Genomic DNA, 18319 nt, shown 5'->3' with positions numbered 1-18319 from the left:
ATATATATATACTGAAAAAAAAAGATATAATGATTGTTAAATACTTACTGTCCTGTATTTAAACCTACAGCTTCCTCACATATTTCCTGCGTCGTCTGTCCAGTAAACAAAGAGTGTATATTAATTAAATTAGCTATTCCTGGCCGTTTTTCTGAATCGTAAGTCACTTCGGATGTAAAGTCAGTCACAGCTTTTTTCACTTTCTCTAACAGTTCATCTGGTTCGTCCAAGAGGTTTAACTTGGATTTAGAATCTGTGTGTGATTTCGACATTTTTTTTGCGGGATCACGTAGAGACTTGATTCTCTGGCTCGGACCATCTTAAAGTATAAAAATTTTAATTGTTAATGGAGATATTTTCAAAATTAAGATTTAAAATAACAAGATTAAATTTCAAAAATTACTGGTTCAAAAACTTGCCACTAATAAGAGTATGTGGTACTGGAAAGGTTTGTCCAAACTGCCTATTAAAAATCTGTACTAAGTCTTGTGCCAACTGAATATGCTGAGCTTGATCTTGTCCAACTGGAACATGTGTTGCTCTAAAGAAAAAATTTTAATTATATGCATGCTAATTTTATTGTACTGCATAAAAATCATAGAATAATTTTTAATTATATCAATACTTCAGAAGATCAATTTAATAAACTCTAAAGTAAACATTTATTTATTACATTATATATTTCATGTTTTCAATTCTAGATTTATTCCCTATCTTTTTTATCTTGTTTTAAGATACATAATCAACTGTCTGAAGTACTGACATACAATAAACAATTAATACATCTAATATCAAGATACTTGCTTATATAATAATATATCGGCTGCCTGTAGAACAGGATAGATGTACAAGCCTAGAGGTACATTTTTTAAGGATTCGCTTTTCTCCTTGAATTGTGGTAGATGCGCTAACCTTGCCATAGTCGTGATACTGCCTAAGATCCAACATAGTTCCGTGTGCATTGGTACTTTGGATTGTTGGAACAAAATACTCCTTTTATAATCTATGCCACATGCTATCAGTGTCGCGGTCATCAGCAGGGTATTTTCCCTCAATTTTTGAGGATTCTACAAATTGTGTATTGTCAGCAGACAATAATGCCGGAGTATAAGAACTTAATCTTCCGTTATTTTACTTGCGGCAAAGTAATGGAATGCAGATCCGCTATGCTGCACAGAATTGCTCCACTAGAGTTCTGTAACTCCACCCATCTCTGAATGGCACCGAAATAATTTCCTAAATGCACGCTTCCTGTAGGCTGAATTCCGGAGAATATCCTCTTTGGATATTTAGTCTGTGTTGCCTGCAAAATAAAAAAAAACATGTAATAAATGTAAAAATTGATAACCAATTTAATTAAATAATTAACGTAATAAATAAAACTTTCTATAAAATGTAATAATAATCCTTAAAGTGCTTTATAAACACGTTTATATAATTGATTAAATACTAAATCTACACAAGTCAAAAATAATTGTTTCAGGTATAAAGAGAGGTTAGAAACATGATCGAACCTGACTACTACATTTTCTGAGTTTCTCGGATTTTGCTGCGTAAATTCTTTCCGAACGAGCAGTAGCTCGCAATATTTTCAGCATTTTTAAATAAATATCGACTTTATTAATATTGTGAGGTTAGAATCCCGCGATCGGCAACCAGCAACAGTGAATGGATTGCCTACACTGTATTAAAGATTCTTCGATCTTTGTAACTGCACTTTTTACATCTTCATCTTTCCTCTTTTTTTATCTAAGATTTAATTATTTATTTTATTTTAGGTATAGAAAGTATAATACAGAACAACCTCAAAGAACAAAACTTTATTACGGTCTAATAATAATAAATTAATGTATAAAAAATTGTGTGCAGTGCAGAAAGCGCAAGTAAAAATTAGTCATTGCGTTACTCTTGTCAAATGCTTCAGCCAATCACAGTCTTTCAAATTTCAAAATTTTCGAAATTTATGCGCATTTTAATAAACACTTTGAAGAGAACCGTATTCCAACAATCGTACGTTTGCAAAAAGCAAAGCTGGTATTTACTTAATTTCCATCAAAGGATTAGGGATTATAAACAGAAAAATTAACGTTTCGAGAATCGTAATAAAAAAAACTTACATTGTTAAGAATTTTGAATTACTTAAAATTTGCAGAATTGCTGTCATTGATTTGAAATCAATCGTTTAATTGCAAAGAATTATAGGTATCGACAAATTTTACATTCTACTTATTTAAAGATATATTTTTTGCTACTATTATAGCGCAATTAATAAATGACAGTATATATCACTTATTGTTATTTTATTATATTATTTATATTAATAGTCTTTAGTAAATTTTAAAACAAATAACATTCTCTCTTTATTTCATATAAATTTTGTATTGCATTGCAAAACGATTTGTTTTTTTTTTTTCTATATCTGATAAAAGCTATCATTATGGTCTCCACCGTGAAGATCTTCAATGTCACTATACCTCCAAAGGACGGTCTCTGCTGCATGATCTGCAAGATCATAAATTCCGAGAACGATTCCTTAATCTACTCCAATTATTGCAGAAACAAGCTTAAATGCGGGTATATATTGATTGTCACTATTGTCGTAACATATCGTTGACACATTTTGCGGATTAAGGCCAAAGTAAATACTTGGATTTAATTCAGTTCGCGTCAATTCAAAAGAAAACATCGATTTTTCAGACAATTTCTTCGAGAAACTCCTCAAGCGATGGCTGCTCCGATAACTAATCGGAAATTACTCGAGCTCGGCAATTCTTTGTACGTTATCGTCACAAAGGATTTTTTGGAAAACTACACTTTTCGGGATCATTGCGACGCCCTTAACATACAGATAGTACGTGTCCACAGAAACTGCACTCTAAAAAAATATGTGGATGTGGATTATGCGGTGTTTGTATAATTCTTACCTTGTTCACCCATACAGGACATTTAATTTTATCCCAATTTCTAAGATCTTCCTGGGAATGTTCCTTAGGATGTTGAAACGTTCTTTAGAACGGCTCTGATAACAATTTTTCTCAGAATTTCTTATGTAATTTTTCAGAATTTCTATATAATTTTATAACTTTCTCATATTTTTTATACAAATTGTAACCCTTCTCAGAAAATCTACATCTTTTCTTAGAAGATTTACATCTCCTCTCAGAATTTTTCATATATGTTAATTATGAAATAATGTAAAATTTCTAAGATTTTTTGTAAGTATAATTTTTGTTATAATATAAATGTTATAAAAAATTTAAAAATATTTTTTAGAAATTATGGGATGAGAAGTCTCAGAATATCTCAAAATTTACACGAAAAATTCTGAGAGAAGATGTAAACTTTCCGAATATTTCTGAGTATTTCTGAAAAATGTTCTAATTATTTATAATAATTAGTCATATAAAAATTATAAAAAAAATTTGTTATCAGAGGTCCCTTGGAGATCTGTATTATACGAGCATATTAAAAAAATAATAATAATATAAACAGTACAGTGTGGATTTAACAACATGGATATGAATTCACTTTGAAAATAAAAATTAAAACGTAAATTGAATATAAGAGAAGAATAACAAAAGTGTAAATAAAATCTTTTTGCCATTCTCCTCTTACATTTGACTTACACTCCAACTTTTATTTTCATCATAGAGCAACACCGTGTCCATACAGCGCAAATCTCTTAAAGTCATCCAAATTGAAGACGTTCTTACATTCTTTAAGAATCGCTTGAAGAACATTTCCAGGATATCTCTCAGATAAACTGTGCTATATGGAATGGTTCCAAATTCATGGTATTAAATTCACTCTATGTTGGTGTTTATGTACATATTAACCTAATCACAATGAAAATTCTTTTTAAGCACTTATTAAGCACTTATATGTTAAATCTATACGGCGTTGATGTTTATATTAACATCAAAACGATAAAAATTATATTTAATACTCCTGGTTATCCACATCCATATTTTTTAAAATATGATTTTATTCTTTTCCCAAAATCAAAGTTGTTCGTTGATATGCGAATGTTGTAGGTGGATCTACTCGATCCTTTTCCGAATTACATTTACAAGATGTGTCTACTTTACACGGTGGAACACAGGCTGGCACCTCAGTGGAACAAAGTCGGATTGTACCTCGTCGAGGGACGAGATTTTCTTAGCTCGACGGGAAGTGTCAACGCGATTATGTTGAATATCAAAGATATCCGCGGTATAATCACTGATTTTACAGATAACATCATTATATGCCGTATAAGTTTTTATATATATTTAGATGAGATATACAGAAGTTCCTTTAGTATAAGAAAAAATTTACCTTTTAAAACCTTTAGAGTGAATTGTCACTTTGATGAAAGAAATCTCACTCTAGATTAAAAATTCACTCTTTTTCAAGGCTGATACAATTTTCACTCTTTAGAATGACATTCTACTCCAAAGAATTTAAAGAGTAAATTAGCTATAAAAGAATAATTTAGATTAGCTAAATAGATAACTGTAAAAAATAAATGTTGTAGATAACAGCGCTCAATTTCATGTGGAGGCTATAAATCTCAAAATACCATTCCTAAGATTAAATACCATACATCCCTCGCAACATTCGCAGCCACCAATACGTGTTCTACCAAGGTAAAAGATAATGTAAAAGTTTTGTTATTACTAATATAAATTACGTTTTAATAAATTATAAAAATTCTGCATTTTTTATACTACAATTAATCGTATAAATATATAAGTTTTTGCATGATAGTAATTCCATAAATACTTATTCGTAGTTTGAAAATGGCAACCGTGTTGAGCATATCGAAAGAAATTAAGGAAAAGCACTTGTTCAAAAATTACGAGGATATACGCACATATTGGAAAAATATGGTAAGAATTCATTTATAACTTATTAAAATTAATATTGCTCGAACTCAACTTTTATTATAATTTTGTATCATATATTATACTTGCTAAAATAAAAATTAATTAAGTATGCACAAAGAGTAATTGATTGTTTGAAAATAAATTTGATAGGATTATTTTTTAATATTATTAATTTTCAAATTAATAATATTAAATCTAAGCATTCATTCTAATCATTCATCTGATTATGAACAGTATCAATTGCAATAATTGTTCTCTTTGTTTTAGCATGGCTATATATTACCAGATCACAAAGAAGACCTCTTATTTTACAGTATCGAATTCTTCTACTTCAAGTCATGCGTTTACTTATATCCTGAAACATGCTTAACTTCAGGACCTTTAAAAATTCTTCCGCCTACGAAGGATCCGGTATCCAGAATTTACAAATTTGCAGGAGACTTAAGAGGAAGAGTGACGAAATTATGTGGACATCAATTGGACGTGTGTCCAGAAGTAAGAACACTGCATATCTTATAATATTCACTTTTTTATTTTTACTTTCTCTCTCAATAAATTTCTCACTTAAAGCTATAATTTTTATAACTGAAATTTGTATTTATTTCTTTTTTGTAAAATAACATTTCAATTGTTGTTATCGTTTATGAGAATAAATAAATAATTAAGAGAAACAGTTGTTTATACAATGTATTAATTAATTTACAATATAGAAAGAGAAAAGGATAAGTTATATTAATTGTTCTAAAATTTGATTAAATCGATATGTTTTGCTATACTATGCTTACTATAATTTATTAATGCATAACTTTCACAGAATACATATCAAGCAGCTGTTCTAGCTTGTACACCGATGTTACCAAGGATTGATAAATTTTCAATACGTGATACAGGATATGGTACACGATCAAGAAGATCTAGCAATAAGACGCCTTCTCGGACATATGATTTCTGCGACATTCCCACAAAACGATCGCGATTATTGCCACCAGGAATTAATAATTCTCTTACGTGCAAAACTGAGGTCGACGATTTCGATTTTGGAATCGAACCAACATGTTCCACGAGCAAGTTTGATAAGTTTCTTAAAACTGCTGGTAATATTGCGACGATATTATGTAACGCAGATAGTGCTATGACTAGCAAACCAATTATGGAAAAAAATGAAGAAAAGTCGCATTATTTTAAGCAAGAAGAATCAAAACCTGAGAACAAAGCTCTTGTGGTAAATATACATGCAAACTTATAACAAGTTTTTACGTGATAACAAAACAATTAATAATAATATTACATTAAAGGAACTGATGGATAAAAAGGAAAAACGCGAAAAACAAAATTTAAAGGAAAAGTTGTTAAGAAATTTTTAAGAAAGTATTCCTATTATTTGCCATCTCAATAACAATTATTATTATTCGTTTAGAAATCTAAAACACAATATTGTACAACTTATATAGTAAGAAAATGTTCCTGACGATATAATAAGAGAATCAATTTTAGATTAGAATAAAATAAAATGAAAAAATAAATTAAAGTTATAAGTTATAAATTTAATTCCATTCTAAGTCGTAGATTATTTATATGTGAGAATAAACAGAACAAACGTAATATGTTATACATTCTGCGACTCAAATAGTAACAAATTGTATCAATCAATAAATAAAAAAGATCAAATATTAATATGTTTTATGATTAATGCATTCCTTTATTGCTTCCAGCAAATCGCGTCTATCTCTTTCGTGCTCAATACCGATCTCTATCAAATCGTTATTCGTAAGTGTTAGAAATAAGTCAAAGTCTACCTAAAATAAAATAAAACAAATCGTATATACTTAAAAATTATGCCAATAAACATATATATTAATTATAATTGCAAAAAGAAACACTATCACTGTATAACACTATTACTGTCTAACAATTCTAATACACATTCTTTCAACATACTTCCTGTTCAAGAAATATAGGGATGTGTTGATTCAGTCCGAAGCGTTTCAGCACCATGATCATTTTCGTCTGTGGCCAATTCAAAAGCATTCCTTTCGGTGGCGTTTTGCAGCGCGGTGGTGTTGGAGTATTTTCGCCAAATACGTTCTCCTCGTTAACATCAGGGGGTACGTTGGGCGATTTGACAGGGCTAAATTCGGGTGTGAATCCCAGAGTGACGTTAAAATTGCACGACAGATTCTTTATGTCGAGATCGACAGGTCGTACTGACTGTAATCTATAAAAATCGAATTTGTTCCATTAAATATTATCTTGAAATATTTAAATATATATCTAAAAAATATTATTTTAACAGACATTTGTAGAAAAAGTATTCTGCTTTCAATAAATATGTAATTACTAAATTTGTAATTGCCTTTGTACCTTTGAAGTCCAGTTGGAGATGATTCAAGCTCATCCTCGTCCGTCGCAGAACTCTTTTCCAAATCATTTTCCGTACTTTTATCATTTCTATTCTCATCTAAGGAAACGTTTGATTTTTCTATGAAACTGTCCTTTTCAAAATCGGCTTTTGGAAACGTGAACACATCATAGGTTAAATTTGGTGATATTCTGCTAGTTTGCTTATCGGATTCCGCCGCAGAAAATCGTAACAAATACAGCTTGGGTTTTTCTCCTTTATTTTCGTCATCATTTGAAATAGAACGATCTTTTGTCGTACTGTTGATATTTTGTTCGTTTATGATTTCGATGTTATCTGATGTATCATTCCAATAATCATCTATGGCCAGTTCTTCGTTCGCCAGAGTGGCTATTTCCAGTACTGTGGAATGCTTCATCATAATACGAGTGTACCCATCTGCACTTAATATATGAATTTCTTTAGACATAGTTTTTTTGTGTTTTACGTAAAATAGATAAAGGAAAAATAGCAAGCATAAAAAAATACAATCGGTAAAAATAGATAATATTTTTCTTAATATGATCCAATTTTGCGATGTAGTAGAAAATTAAGTAAGTTGTAACGTTTATCAAATTTTTAGTTATGATAAAAAATATTCTAAAATATCTATTTTTATTTTATCTTCAGTTTAGATTGATGTATCTTTTATTAAATTTTTACTATAATTCTTAGTACGCATAATGAATCATTCGTATCTGAGTTAATTGTTAACACTTTTACAAGTATATAAAAATTGTTAAGTGATTCTTACGTATATTTTAGAATGTATTTGTAAAATAGTGCAATATTAAAAAAAGCTAAAGAATAGAGATCATTCAACGAATGATCCAATCGTGTGTATTAAGAGTTAATTATATATAATCATAAATCTCTTTTATTTTTATCACAATAAATATGCTCAATTTTGCATAACACAATAGAAGAAATGGATGATAACTGTAAGCTTTATATTACATAAGTCATAAATATTGGTTAAGGAATTTTTATATAGAAAAATCATCTCACTAGTAGTCGAAGACGGCATGCCTAATTCCAACAATCTTAAGAACAGTTCCTTGTCGTTCTTCATGGCAGCCACGCATAATGGAGTAATGTCATCGTTAGCTGTGTGTGCTAACGCGTCCGGGCAGGCATTGTACACTGTTTCGAACATCTCCTTACTGATCGCAGCGGCTAATCCAAGGACCGACATGCCTACGGTAATTAAAATCGAAAGAAAAAAAAGATTTTATTTAAAATAGCGTCACAGCACCGCATTGTCAGCTTCTTATTTCAAAATTTTTTGTTTTAATATTTAATTTGGTAATATGATTTTTACAAAATAATTTATTTTCTAAAGCTTTATAACAAAATCTTTAATCAATCATCTTAAAATTTTATTTTCATTTGGATACCAAGAGTTATTAACTAACTTATTAATTAACTTGTAACCATAATTATTTGCTTGCTTACCAAGGTAAGTCATTTTATTAACGTCGGAGTTTCTCTCTAAGAGCAATTTCACAGTGTCGATATTTCCATTACGAATTGCTTGCATCAATGGGGTCCATCCAAATTTATTCTTTCTATCTATGACACGGCAGTTCTCCTTTTGGTTCAAAATTTCTCTTACAATATCGAGACAACCGTTCGCCGCGCTTATGTGCAGCAGATTCTCATCGTAATTATTCACAGCGTTCAAAGTGTATCCTTTAAGAAAATTTGTACAAGTTTAATTAACATCTTAAGCCTTGTCTTTACTGAAGCCGATCGTGCATATTTTCTTTATAAAAAAAAAAGGAAAAAGAAGTCAGTATGCCAATCTACGCGCTTCAGTAGAGATGCTTTTATAAATTTGATCAAAATTCACGTATCGGAATACAAATAATTGTGTTAAGTATTTGTCACTAAATTCAATAATTAATTAAAAATTATACTTTGCTAATTGATATAATTAAGGAGAACATTACCCTGTTTCTGCATCGCTGCGATAACTTGCTCCTCCATAACTTTTTTAGCACTATCGTACGACTCTGGCTTTAACATTTTTTTCTCTTTCGACTTATCAAGTGCACTAAAAAATTTCATTTACAACAATTGAATTAGTAACTTTTTCTCTAAATAGCAAAGCCCGATTAAATCTCATAACTGGTTATATCCTAAAGAAATTTTGTCTGTTACGTTTATATTTATTAAATAAATTATTATAACACTTAGACATATTAAGAAAGCAGTTCTGACTTTGCTAACTGTTCAGATAATACTGATCTTTATTATTGACTAAATATTGCCATGTAATGTACGTCGCTTGCTAGCGAATGTTTTCTTTTTTTTCAAGCGTGAAGTTATCAAAAAAAGGTAGTGAAAGAGAGCTTTATGATATCTGTATTTATAGTACACAAAATCTGACGAAAAGGTATGCTAACAATTTCGTAATAAATCTATTATATCGTGCTGGTCTAAAAGGTTCATAAAGTAAACGTCCCAGTGATTGGACATATATCTATGTCCGAACATTTACACAAAATTTATTATTATTAATCTCAAATGCTTTTTTTACTACAGTAGTATATAATTAATTGTAATCAAAGATAAACAAATTATGATATTATATTTTAAAAAACGTTTCAGTTGAGTAATAATAAGCTAAATAAATAAAGTTTTGTGTAAATGTTCGGACATAGATACATGTTCGGTCATCGCGACGTTTACTTTATTATTAAACAAAATTGGATACAATTAAATCTTCGACGAAGTGAAACCAAAATTGCAAGTTTTAGTATATTGCTTTTCAAGGAGAAATTTTTTAATTTTCTTGTAGTTTTTAATTTCATTTAATACAGTAGAGCTTGATAGAAAAATATTTGATTTAAATTTAATTTAATAAAAATGCATTTTAAATAGAGAAAGAAGACAGAGAGAGCTGAGAGAGAGAGAGAGAAAGAGAGAGAGAGAGAGAGAGAGAGAGAGAGGGAGAATCTAAAGATAATTGAAGATACAGACATTGTGTGCCTTCCAACAAGCGACACAGTGATCATGTCATCTTTGTTTAACATTGGTAAACAACAAGGATATAATGATTCATTGTATCATTTGTGTCGCTTGTTGAAAGGCATACATTATCGACTAATGTAACTTTATCTACCGTTGATATAAACGTCCTAACCGATCATCTATGATGATAAAAATAATTTTAAGTAAAATTCAAACATACACAATATAACAATATAGATCTATAATATCTCTTGGTGGAAATTTTCCTCAGAATTTTGATACAAATTTGAACATTTTTTGAAAAATATTAAAAAAGTCGAATCTATAAACATTTTAAAAATAATGTAAATTCTGAAGTATTCTGAGATCCTAAGATTTTTCATTCTACAATTAGTTTGAAAAGATATCTTTAACTTTTTCAAATTTTATAAGATTTTATTAGAAATAAATGAGAATTCTTAAAAATCTTAAAATATTTCAGAATAATGAAGAATTCTAGAAAAGATGTGGACTTTCTCAGCACTTCTGAAAAATGTTCTAATTTATATAAAAAATCTAAAAATTTTTTTAAAGAGATATAAAATTATTTAGAGATTTTGAAAAATTTTGAGAAAAATTTTCAACAGATATCTATAAAATATCATATAACAATAATAAATTATCAAATTAATTTATCACACTAGTTAACATATTTAAATTTTCATACAACTTTTAGCACTAATATATCTTGTATATAACAATTATAGATATTCATCAATGATCGAGATATAATTGAGAAAATAAAATTAAAAATGAAAGAAACTATCGAACATGATGAATCGGGCATTGAGTCACGTCTTTATCGTAGCTGTTTACTTTCAGAGAGCCGCATTTGTTCGACGGATGGATTAATTAGGAACGCTCAACGCAATATAATGAAATGCGTGACGTGACGGCTCGCACCGCCCGGGCAGGGCCATTCGAAGACTTGGAAGTCCCTCTGGCGGTATCTCTCCTAAGCGGAGAGGTCCATCGGGTGTACTGGATACGCTCCGGGATATGCTACGTATCGCGCCGCCTTGGGGTTAACTGCGATTCTGTTGTGCATCGCCGTCAAGGTATGCTGCCGACGTTCGCCGGTGACGAGGGACGGGATATGGCGAGCAGCTCCGACCGCGAGAACCGTCCAACCGTAGGGAGAGTGCTCGAGGTCGCGACGACTCTCGGGAACACTGCACACCCGCGCGCTCTCGCCTTCCCGTCTCTCCGTGAGAACCGTCTGACCTGTAAAAAAAAATCGCACTGTCAAGAGATATGTATCTTTAATGTAGATTCGCGAGATTCAATTCTTGAGGTCGCTTCCAGTTGAATCGCATAGTTGCGATATAGAATGTTGTCGTTTAGACAGATGTGCAGAGGCATATGTCTTAAACATATCCCACAATGTGACACTTGTTTGCATCTCATTGATATTCGTATGATGCAAGCTGCGAATTGTAGCTCTTGACGTTACTTGTATAAGATGTTTACATTTTCCAAGTCAGATTGTACTGGAAGCCTTCTAGTATACTGTAGAGATAATCCTGTTAATATTTATTCTCATTTGCAGGAAGAAGAGGAGTAGGAAGAGGAGGAGAAGGAAGATCTTATAATACATCCAGTCATTCATTTCTGAAAAACAATTACGACGATTAACAATGACTGGAGACAGATTGCGATTATTATAATACAATTTTATTTACATTGGGATTAAGGTAGGTTTGTTTGATATTTGACAAGTCTTATCACATTCGTGATGCAATATATACCTTGAAGCATCCAAACAATTTTTTCAGATCTACCTTTTCCTCCATTATGCTGGTTCTGGGAGTATTTACTTCAATTGGAAATCGCTCAATTTCAGATATACTCATCAATCGTGGACAAATCTCTTATATATTTTTTGCATAAGAACAAGAAAGGCATGAAAACAAAATGGTGCTAGATTAGTGATGTGCCTTTATCTTCGGTATTTCAATTTTACTATGACAGTAAGTACAATATTACAAAGAATTCGATTAGTTAAATCATTTCTTCTGACCATCCTATTTATGGAATAGCATTTAAAAAGTTTTTTCTCCATATGTATATATAATCTATTAAAAAATTGAAAAGATGCTTCATATGGAGTATTCATATGGAGAAAAAAATTAGAAAGTTGATAAATAAATATTTATTATTTTAATTTTTTTCTCTCCATATGAATACTTCATATGGAGCGTCTTTTCAAATTTTATATAATAATACATAAATAGAACGGTGGGAAGGAATTTTTAGAAATAGTATAATGATCTTAAAGTTTAGTACTCACGACAAAATTGATATTTTTTTTTATAGGGAATGTCTTGACATATTTCGAAGAAAAAAGAGTGTATGTGATAAATATAAATTTCTTGATTGTGCAGCTATACATATAAAAGATGGATAGCTCTGAATACGAAATGGTTAGAAACATGACTCTTCTCTTCTTTTTTGAACGACTGATGGACAAAGGTGGTCCACGTACATTGCACGACCTAAGTTGCCAGTTCGGGGCTAAAGGATTCACAAAGGAAATGCGTCAAATAGCAGGAGGTTCGCAAAGTGGCCTTAAGAAATTTCTAGCGCAATATCCGGCACTTTTTCTGATCGACGGCGAGTATGTATCCGTCAATACATTTCAACCAGTCGTGGAAGAGGAGAGCGGAAATAAATCGGGTAAACGCGACTACGCCCGCGAGGCCGTAGAATACTTTACTAATAAGCTATTGCAATACGGAGTAGGTACTGAGGTGCCTATTAAAAGTCTCTTGGGCCATCGATCGCAAGCCTCACCGGAAGTCAGGCATATATCCGGTCAGCACTATAAAGAATTTCGTGATTTTCTCATGAAATATCCCGATGCGTTTGTAGTCAGCGAAGATAATGTAATATTGAAACAATATGAAGGCATGAAGCCGGAGCCCTTTCATGAATTGGAGCCAGATATTCCGATAGATCCGGACGTCACAGCAAAACTGTTGGACTTTTTCTGTATATGCATCGAGCAAAAGGGTCCGATTCTCATAGATCAGTTATTTAATATGGTTAATGAGAAATTTTCCCACGAAAACTGGACGAGTATATTCAAGACGTCACAGGATCTGTCTACTTTCATAAAAATGTTCCCAGACGCTTTTCATGTGCAAACGAATCTGGTGACGTTGATAAACCGACCGAAATCTTCCGTGATGGAACCCGCAGTCGCGAAAACGAAGATTTCAAGCGGCAATCAACGCAGTCAGAGTAACAATGTGGCTCACATAAACAATGTGATGCCGATTATTCCGCCGAGCAAGATCCAACTCTCTCAGCCACCTCTGGATCAATTGGAAAGTGTCTGCAATAACGCCACATCTCAACCTAATTCATTACAGAACGCATGCACATCACCTGCTGTTGAAAGCAATAATAATTCACCGCCCGTGAGTTTGCAGCAGCAGTCTCTGAAACAGAGATTTAATACAATCGTTATGAGAACTCTGGCGGATAACACAGAACGAGATCGCAGCCTGCAAGCCGCCCAGATGGGCGACGCGTGGAAATTGAAGGTATTACAGCAGACCAAGGTGATAGCGACCTTGCGGGAAAGTCTTCAAGTTACAGAAGATATAATAAATCCTCGAAAGCCCCCGCCTGACGGCAAGGTGGTCGTTTCTTTCGATTGCGAGGGCATAAATCTTGGTGTTAGAGGACAGCTGACTCTTGTACAAATCGGTACAATGAGCGGTCAAGCGTATGTGTTCGATTTGGTCACGTGCCCGGGCCTCGTTCAAGCTGGTGGTCTCCAGAAGCTACTAGAACATCCTCATGTTACTAAGGTAAAAATATATAACAATATATAATAGATAAAAATACATACAGATATTAATTCATAAAGATAAGTAACTGCTTCAAACATGTAAACTTATGTTAATTTTTACAGGTGATTCATGATTGTAGAAATGACAGTGTCAATCTATATAATCAATTTAATATTACGTTAACGAATGTTTTTGACACACAGGTACTTAATATTCTTTGTATTTTTTTATATAGAAATAACGTATCATAAATGTAATATGAAATGGCAATATCTTTTATAGGCTGCGCACGCAGTGCTTCAGTTTCAAGATACGGGGAAGCCTGTGTATAAAGTTAAAAATGTTAATTTGAACACTTTGTGTGATCATTATGGTGCTCCGTGTAATCCGCTAAAGGAACAATTGAAAAATATTTATCGTAAGGATCAACGTTATTGGTCTCGGCGACCCATCACTCGCGAGATGCTAATTTATGCGAGTAGCGATGTTTTAAGTCTCGTACCTCAAGTTTATAATGCTATGTCTAGGTGTGTCATCTTATTCGTAATTTTCTCGTGAATAATTAATTCTTCTCATGAATAATAGATTAGTACAAATAATTTTATTTGTTATTGACAGACTTATAAAGCCGGAACAAGAAAGTCTTTTTGCAGAGCTTTGCGAAGAACAGATTCAAATGCACATAAGACCGGCGATTGTAAAAGCGCGTAAAAAGCAACGAAAGATCGCGACTGAATTATCAGATTTGAAAAAGAGAATGGAAGAAGCGACGAGTAAAAATATCGTACTGAGTAACCGTGAAATTCGGCTTCTTCGTTATTTAGATCTTACCGAAGACGAAAAGGAAAAGCTCAAAGGAAGTTATAAAGTTGCTAGAAAATTGGAAAAGCTAGAGAACATGGGCCAGGATAAGGTTGATAGCAGCGATGACGACGACGACGATAAAACGGATGATCATGAATATCAAAGCTTGGAAAGCTATACATCGGAAAATTCTCATTCTGGTAAAGAGTCACATTTTATTTCACATTATATATATATATATATACATTTGAAATATTATAATTTTAAAAATCATGAAAGTATGGATTTATCTTTTTGGCAATTTTGTATGATAAGCATAGTTTGAAGATCTGAAAATTAATTTTTAGGTGGCATATTGTCGCCACGGAACGCCGATACTCCAAGTCTAACGGAGTCAATGCAAATGATGGACGAAATACTCTCGGACGGTCGGATGGATAAATTGGAGAAGATTGAGAAACTGGAAGCCATACTGTCAGCTGTTACGAGCTCCGCGACTGACCAGCTTTCCATCAACAATGCGGATTCATCGCCTATCAAATGCGTCTGTACGTGTCAAGAGGATAAGACCGACAGTCCACGAACGGATCGTCAAGCTGCTGGAACTAGTGTGGCTTGCCAAACGCTTAGCACAGGTGATATAGTATTTACTAGAGTGTTTGTCAGCGAAGAGGAAAAAGAGCGAGTAAGATTATTGAATTCGCCAAAAAAGTAGGTATTACAGCTGCTGTGAAAGTAGTAGAAAAGTTGCCATTTATAGGTTTTTTTATAAAAACGGAACAATTGCATAAAAGAATTAAGTAGTTGAAATTAATCTATTTTATGTAATATATATGACAAGATTCATAGAGCAGAACTGGCGAAACTCGAATTTTCTGACATGTCTGCTCCTTTAAAAAAAAAGTGTCTTAAATGAATAGGCCTTGTTATACATGCCTTTCCAGATCTGACGATATAATCATCAGATTTTTGGAAAAGGATTATTAATTTTAATATGAGGAATTATCCGCTTGAAGATTATCTTTCTTTTACAAGCGTTTAAGAAAGACCGAATCGTTTTAGTTACAAAAGTATCAAGTTATAAGCGCTAACAAGGTTTGACCAGCCGCAAATTTTAATTTTTAACATACAACTTGTGGCTTTTTATGTTTGCCTCGGGATTAAGCTGCTAAAAAATTTTTTTTAATATTGTCTCTTTAGACAAAACTTATACATATATGTACAAATATCAACAGAAGAATCATGTTTATAGGGTAACGATTGCTGACGCTCTTTTAATAGCGTTGAATGCGAACAGAATGCATATCTCATGCTTGCGAAACATTTTTATGTGAAGTACTGCATTAAAATCGCTAATTTTTTTAGTTCTGTGGCCTAATTTGTGTCACTTATCAGAAGGGACGAATTGTCGGCAGTAATAGAGCATAACAGCAACTATCAAATAAATGCTTTTTCCTCACAGGATTTAAGCTTACGCACGCGAAATAAACTTATGCAGACTTCTTCCTTACATCGATTACAGATACAACTTATTTTCGTATATAGCTATACAAGTGCCAATTTAATATAGAACATATACAATAAACGGATTAATACATTTTATATTTCTATTTAATTACATGCTTAATAAATAATTATGCCCGCACTTCCAGTAAATGGTTAATAATCTGATAGTATTAAATAAGATAAACTCATTATTCGTGTCACATAGATCTGCATTTATATTCTAATAACATATCATTAATAAGTAAACTGCCAGAGAACGCGGAAAAGTGACAATTTCGAGAGATCTAAATAAATCATTGTCATCATAAATTGTCAGTGTTTTTAGTGCAATACTTTACACATGGACAGATAATATACATTTAATATCGATCATGTAATTCTTTTTTAATATTAAAAATACTACAAAGATATATTAGCCGAAAGACAAATTATGTAAGCGAATCATTGACACATTCTCATTTATTATTAATCGAGAGGCTCAACTAGTATCAAATTGTTCGACTATTTCGTATATACTATTCATAAAGTATGCTAGAAGCTACTATAGTATATATACCTACGTTTTTTTGATCTAATCAAAACTCCGACTACTAGCAATATTTTTTATAAAAATTCTTGAGAATGTGAGACAAGTACATCGGATGTTGTCTAGTATTTTAATGTAGATTTGATTATTATATTTCGTTATATTGAAAAGCAAAATAATAATACTAGAGGCCTATTTCTCCTTATTCTCCTTATTGGAGAATGCGTAATTGCGTTGTTACTAGAAAGTGCAAGTTTAGTTCATCGCAGAAGTAATTTTGATATTTGAATTATTATTCTGGCAGTTATTTGCGTGCGTTTATATCAGAATAATTTTGCACGCGTTTATACTAATATGAATAATATCTTCGATATACAGAAATTTTATTTGTGAAATACTCGCCTTCTATATACACATAAATTATATTTAGGAAAATTCGACGAGAATATAAATCTATTATAAGAATGTATAAAATAATTATGCATCCTTAGGCTTGGGTTCAATTTTATTCATGTTGTGGTCTCTTAGATCTGTTTTCAATTCTCTAGTATATATTAGATTTTTATAAATATATAATATTAATTATATATTTATAAATTTTACACGCAAATTTCTCTGTATATTGATAATCATTCATATTTTTATCCCTTGCACTCATATTTATTTTCGGATAATTGCCTGTGGGATTATTAAAAATTTTAACAAAAAATTAATTCTTGTTAACTTAAATTATTAATGCGTTGTTAATTGTGGATTCAATAAATATAAAAGAGAAAAATTATACATGTATTTTTACTTTTAGAAAATCAATGACAAAATTCAATCCAGTTTATAAATGAGATGAGTGCTGAGGATTAACAGAAGAATTATTGTACAATATTGCTTGATGATGATAGTTTGCAGATTTATTGATTGGATTTTTTATATTTAGTTCGTTCTGATTTTCAGAAAAGAAAATGTCTTAATGCCATTCTTTTTATTTATTAATATGCATTTTCTTTTCTAATTATCTGGATGATATTCAATTTTTAGCGATATTTTAAGAATGGACTAAAATGATATTATCTGAATTATTTTATAACGCATTTATATCAGTCGAATAGTAATTATACTAAAAAACAAGGAACATTACAAAAATAATTATACGAAAGAATGCTGATCCATATAATTATTAACAATGACTAATTCGTTGCATACCGATGCGAAGTAAAGTCTAAAATGGATATACGTAATAAAGAATATTACAGAAAAAATTAACATGTTCATTTATTTGTCTATTCCAGCCATTTCTAGCTATTTAATTAAATAGATACTTCTATATTGCATCTATATTTGCATGTATGAAATATTCGAAAAGAAAAAAAGTGCATAACAAACATATTTTTTTTTAATTATTAAAAAT

The 18319-nt window shown here is 31.4% G+C and overlaps 3 protein-coding genes across 5 annotated transcripts in view; 1 reads left to right on the top strand and 2 right to left on the bottom strand.

Moving 5' to 3' along the window:
- Nucleotides 1-1743, bottom strand: part of LOC108754392 (tryptophan--tRNA ligase, mitochondrial) — a 2036-nt gene extending 293 nt beyond the window's left edge. The window contains exons 1-5 of the mRNA XM_018496645.1: nt 1515-1743; nt 1136-1303; nt 805-1067; nt 420-541; nt 48-319 (exon numbers count right to left, since the gene is read on the bottom strand). Coding sequence (XP_018352147.1) covers nt 48-319; nt 420-541; nt 805-1067; nt 1136-1303; nt 1515-1598 — 909 coding nt within the window. The 5' untranslated portion in view covers nt 1599-1743. The remainder of the gene's footprint in view (nt 1-47; nt 320-419; nt 542-804; nt 1068-1135; nt 1304-1514) is intronic.
- Nucleotides 1744-6521: 4778 nt separating this feature from the next.
- Nucleotides 6522-11170, bottom strand: LOC108754565 (putative ankyrin repeat protein RBE_0220). 2 transcript variants are annotated; one of them, XM_018496984.1, is made up of 7 exons: nt 11098-11170; nt 9219-9322; nt 8722-8958; nt 8275-8463; nt 7230-7665; nt 6807-7083; nt 6539-6664 (listed from the first exon to the last, which is right to left on the bottom strand). In XM_018496984.1, exons 2-7 carry the CDS (start codon nt 9292-9294, stop codon nt 6539-6541), a joined length of 1341 nt encoding a protein of 446 aa, XP_018352486.1. In that variant the 5' UTR covers nt 9295-9322; nt 11098-11170. The 2 variants fall into 2 exon arrangements, with proteins under 2 accessions (XP_018352485.1, XP_018352486.1); XM_018496983.1 differs by lacking the exon at nt 11098-11170 and having other exon boundaries at nt 6522-6664; nt 9219-9416.
- A 77-nt stretch (nt 11171-11247) lies between these two features.
- LOC108754564 lies at nt 11248-17118 on the top strand. 2 transcript variants are annotated; one of them, XM_018496981.1, is made up of 8 exons: nt 11248-11339; nt 11831-11975; nt 12057-12251; nt 12666-14099; nt 14204-14284; nt 14364-14608; nt 14700-15085; nt 15233-17118. In XM_018496981.1, exons 4-8 carry the CDS (start codon nt 12681-12683, stop codon nt 15598-15600), a joined length of 2499 nt encoding a protein of 832 aa, XP_018352483.1. In that variant the 5' UTR covers nt 11248-11339; nt 11831-11975; nt 12057-12251; nt 12666-12680; the 3' UTR covers nt 15601-17118. The 2 variants fall into 2 exon arrangements, with proteins under 2 accessions (XP_018352483.1, XP_018352484.1); XM_018496982.1 differs by lacking the exon at nt 11248-11339 and adding an exon at nt 11695-11760.
- The last annotated feature ends 1201 nt before the right edge of the window (nt 17119-18319 follow it).

The sequence above is a fragment of the Trachymyrmex septentrionalis genome, unplaced genomic scaffold (assembly GCF_001594115.1).
Source record: "Trachymyrmex septentrionalis isolate Tsep2-gDNA-1 unplaced genomic scaffold, Tsep1.0 scaffold8, whole genome shotgun sequence".
NCBI lineage: Eukaryota > Metazoa > Arthropoda > Insecta > Hymenoptera > Formicidae > Trachymyrmex > Trachymyrmex septentrionalis.
This window is presented reverse-complemented; position numbering and strand designations above follow the sequence as displayed.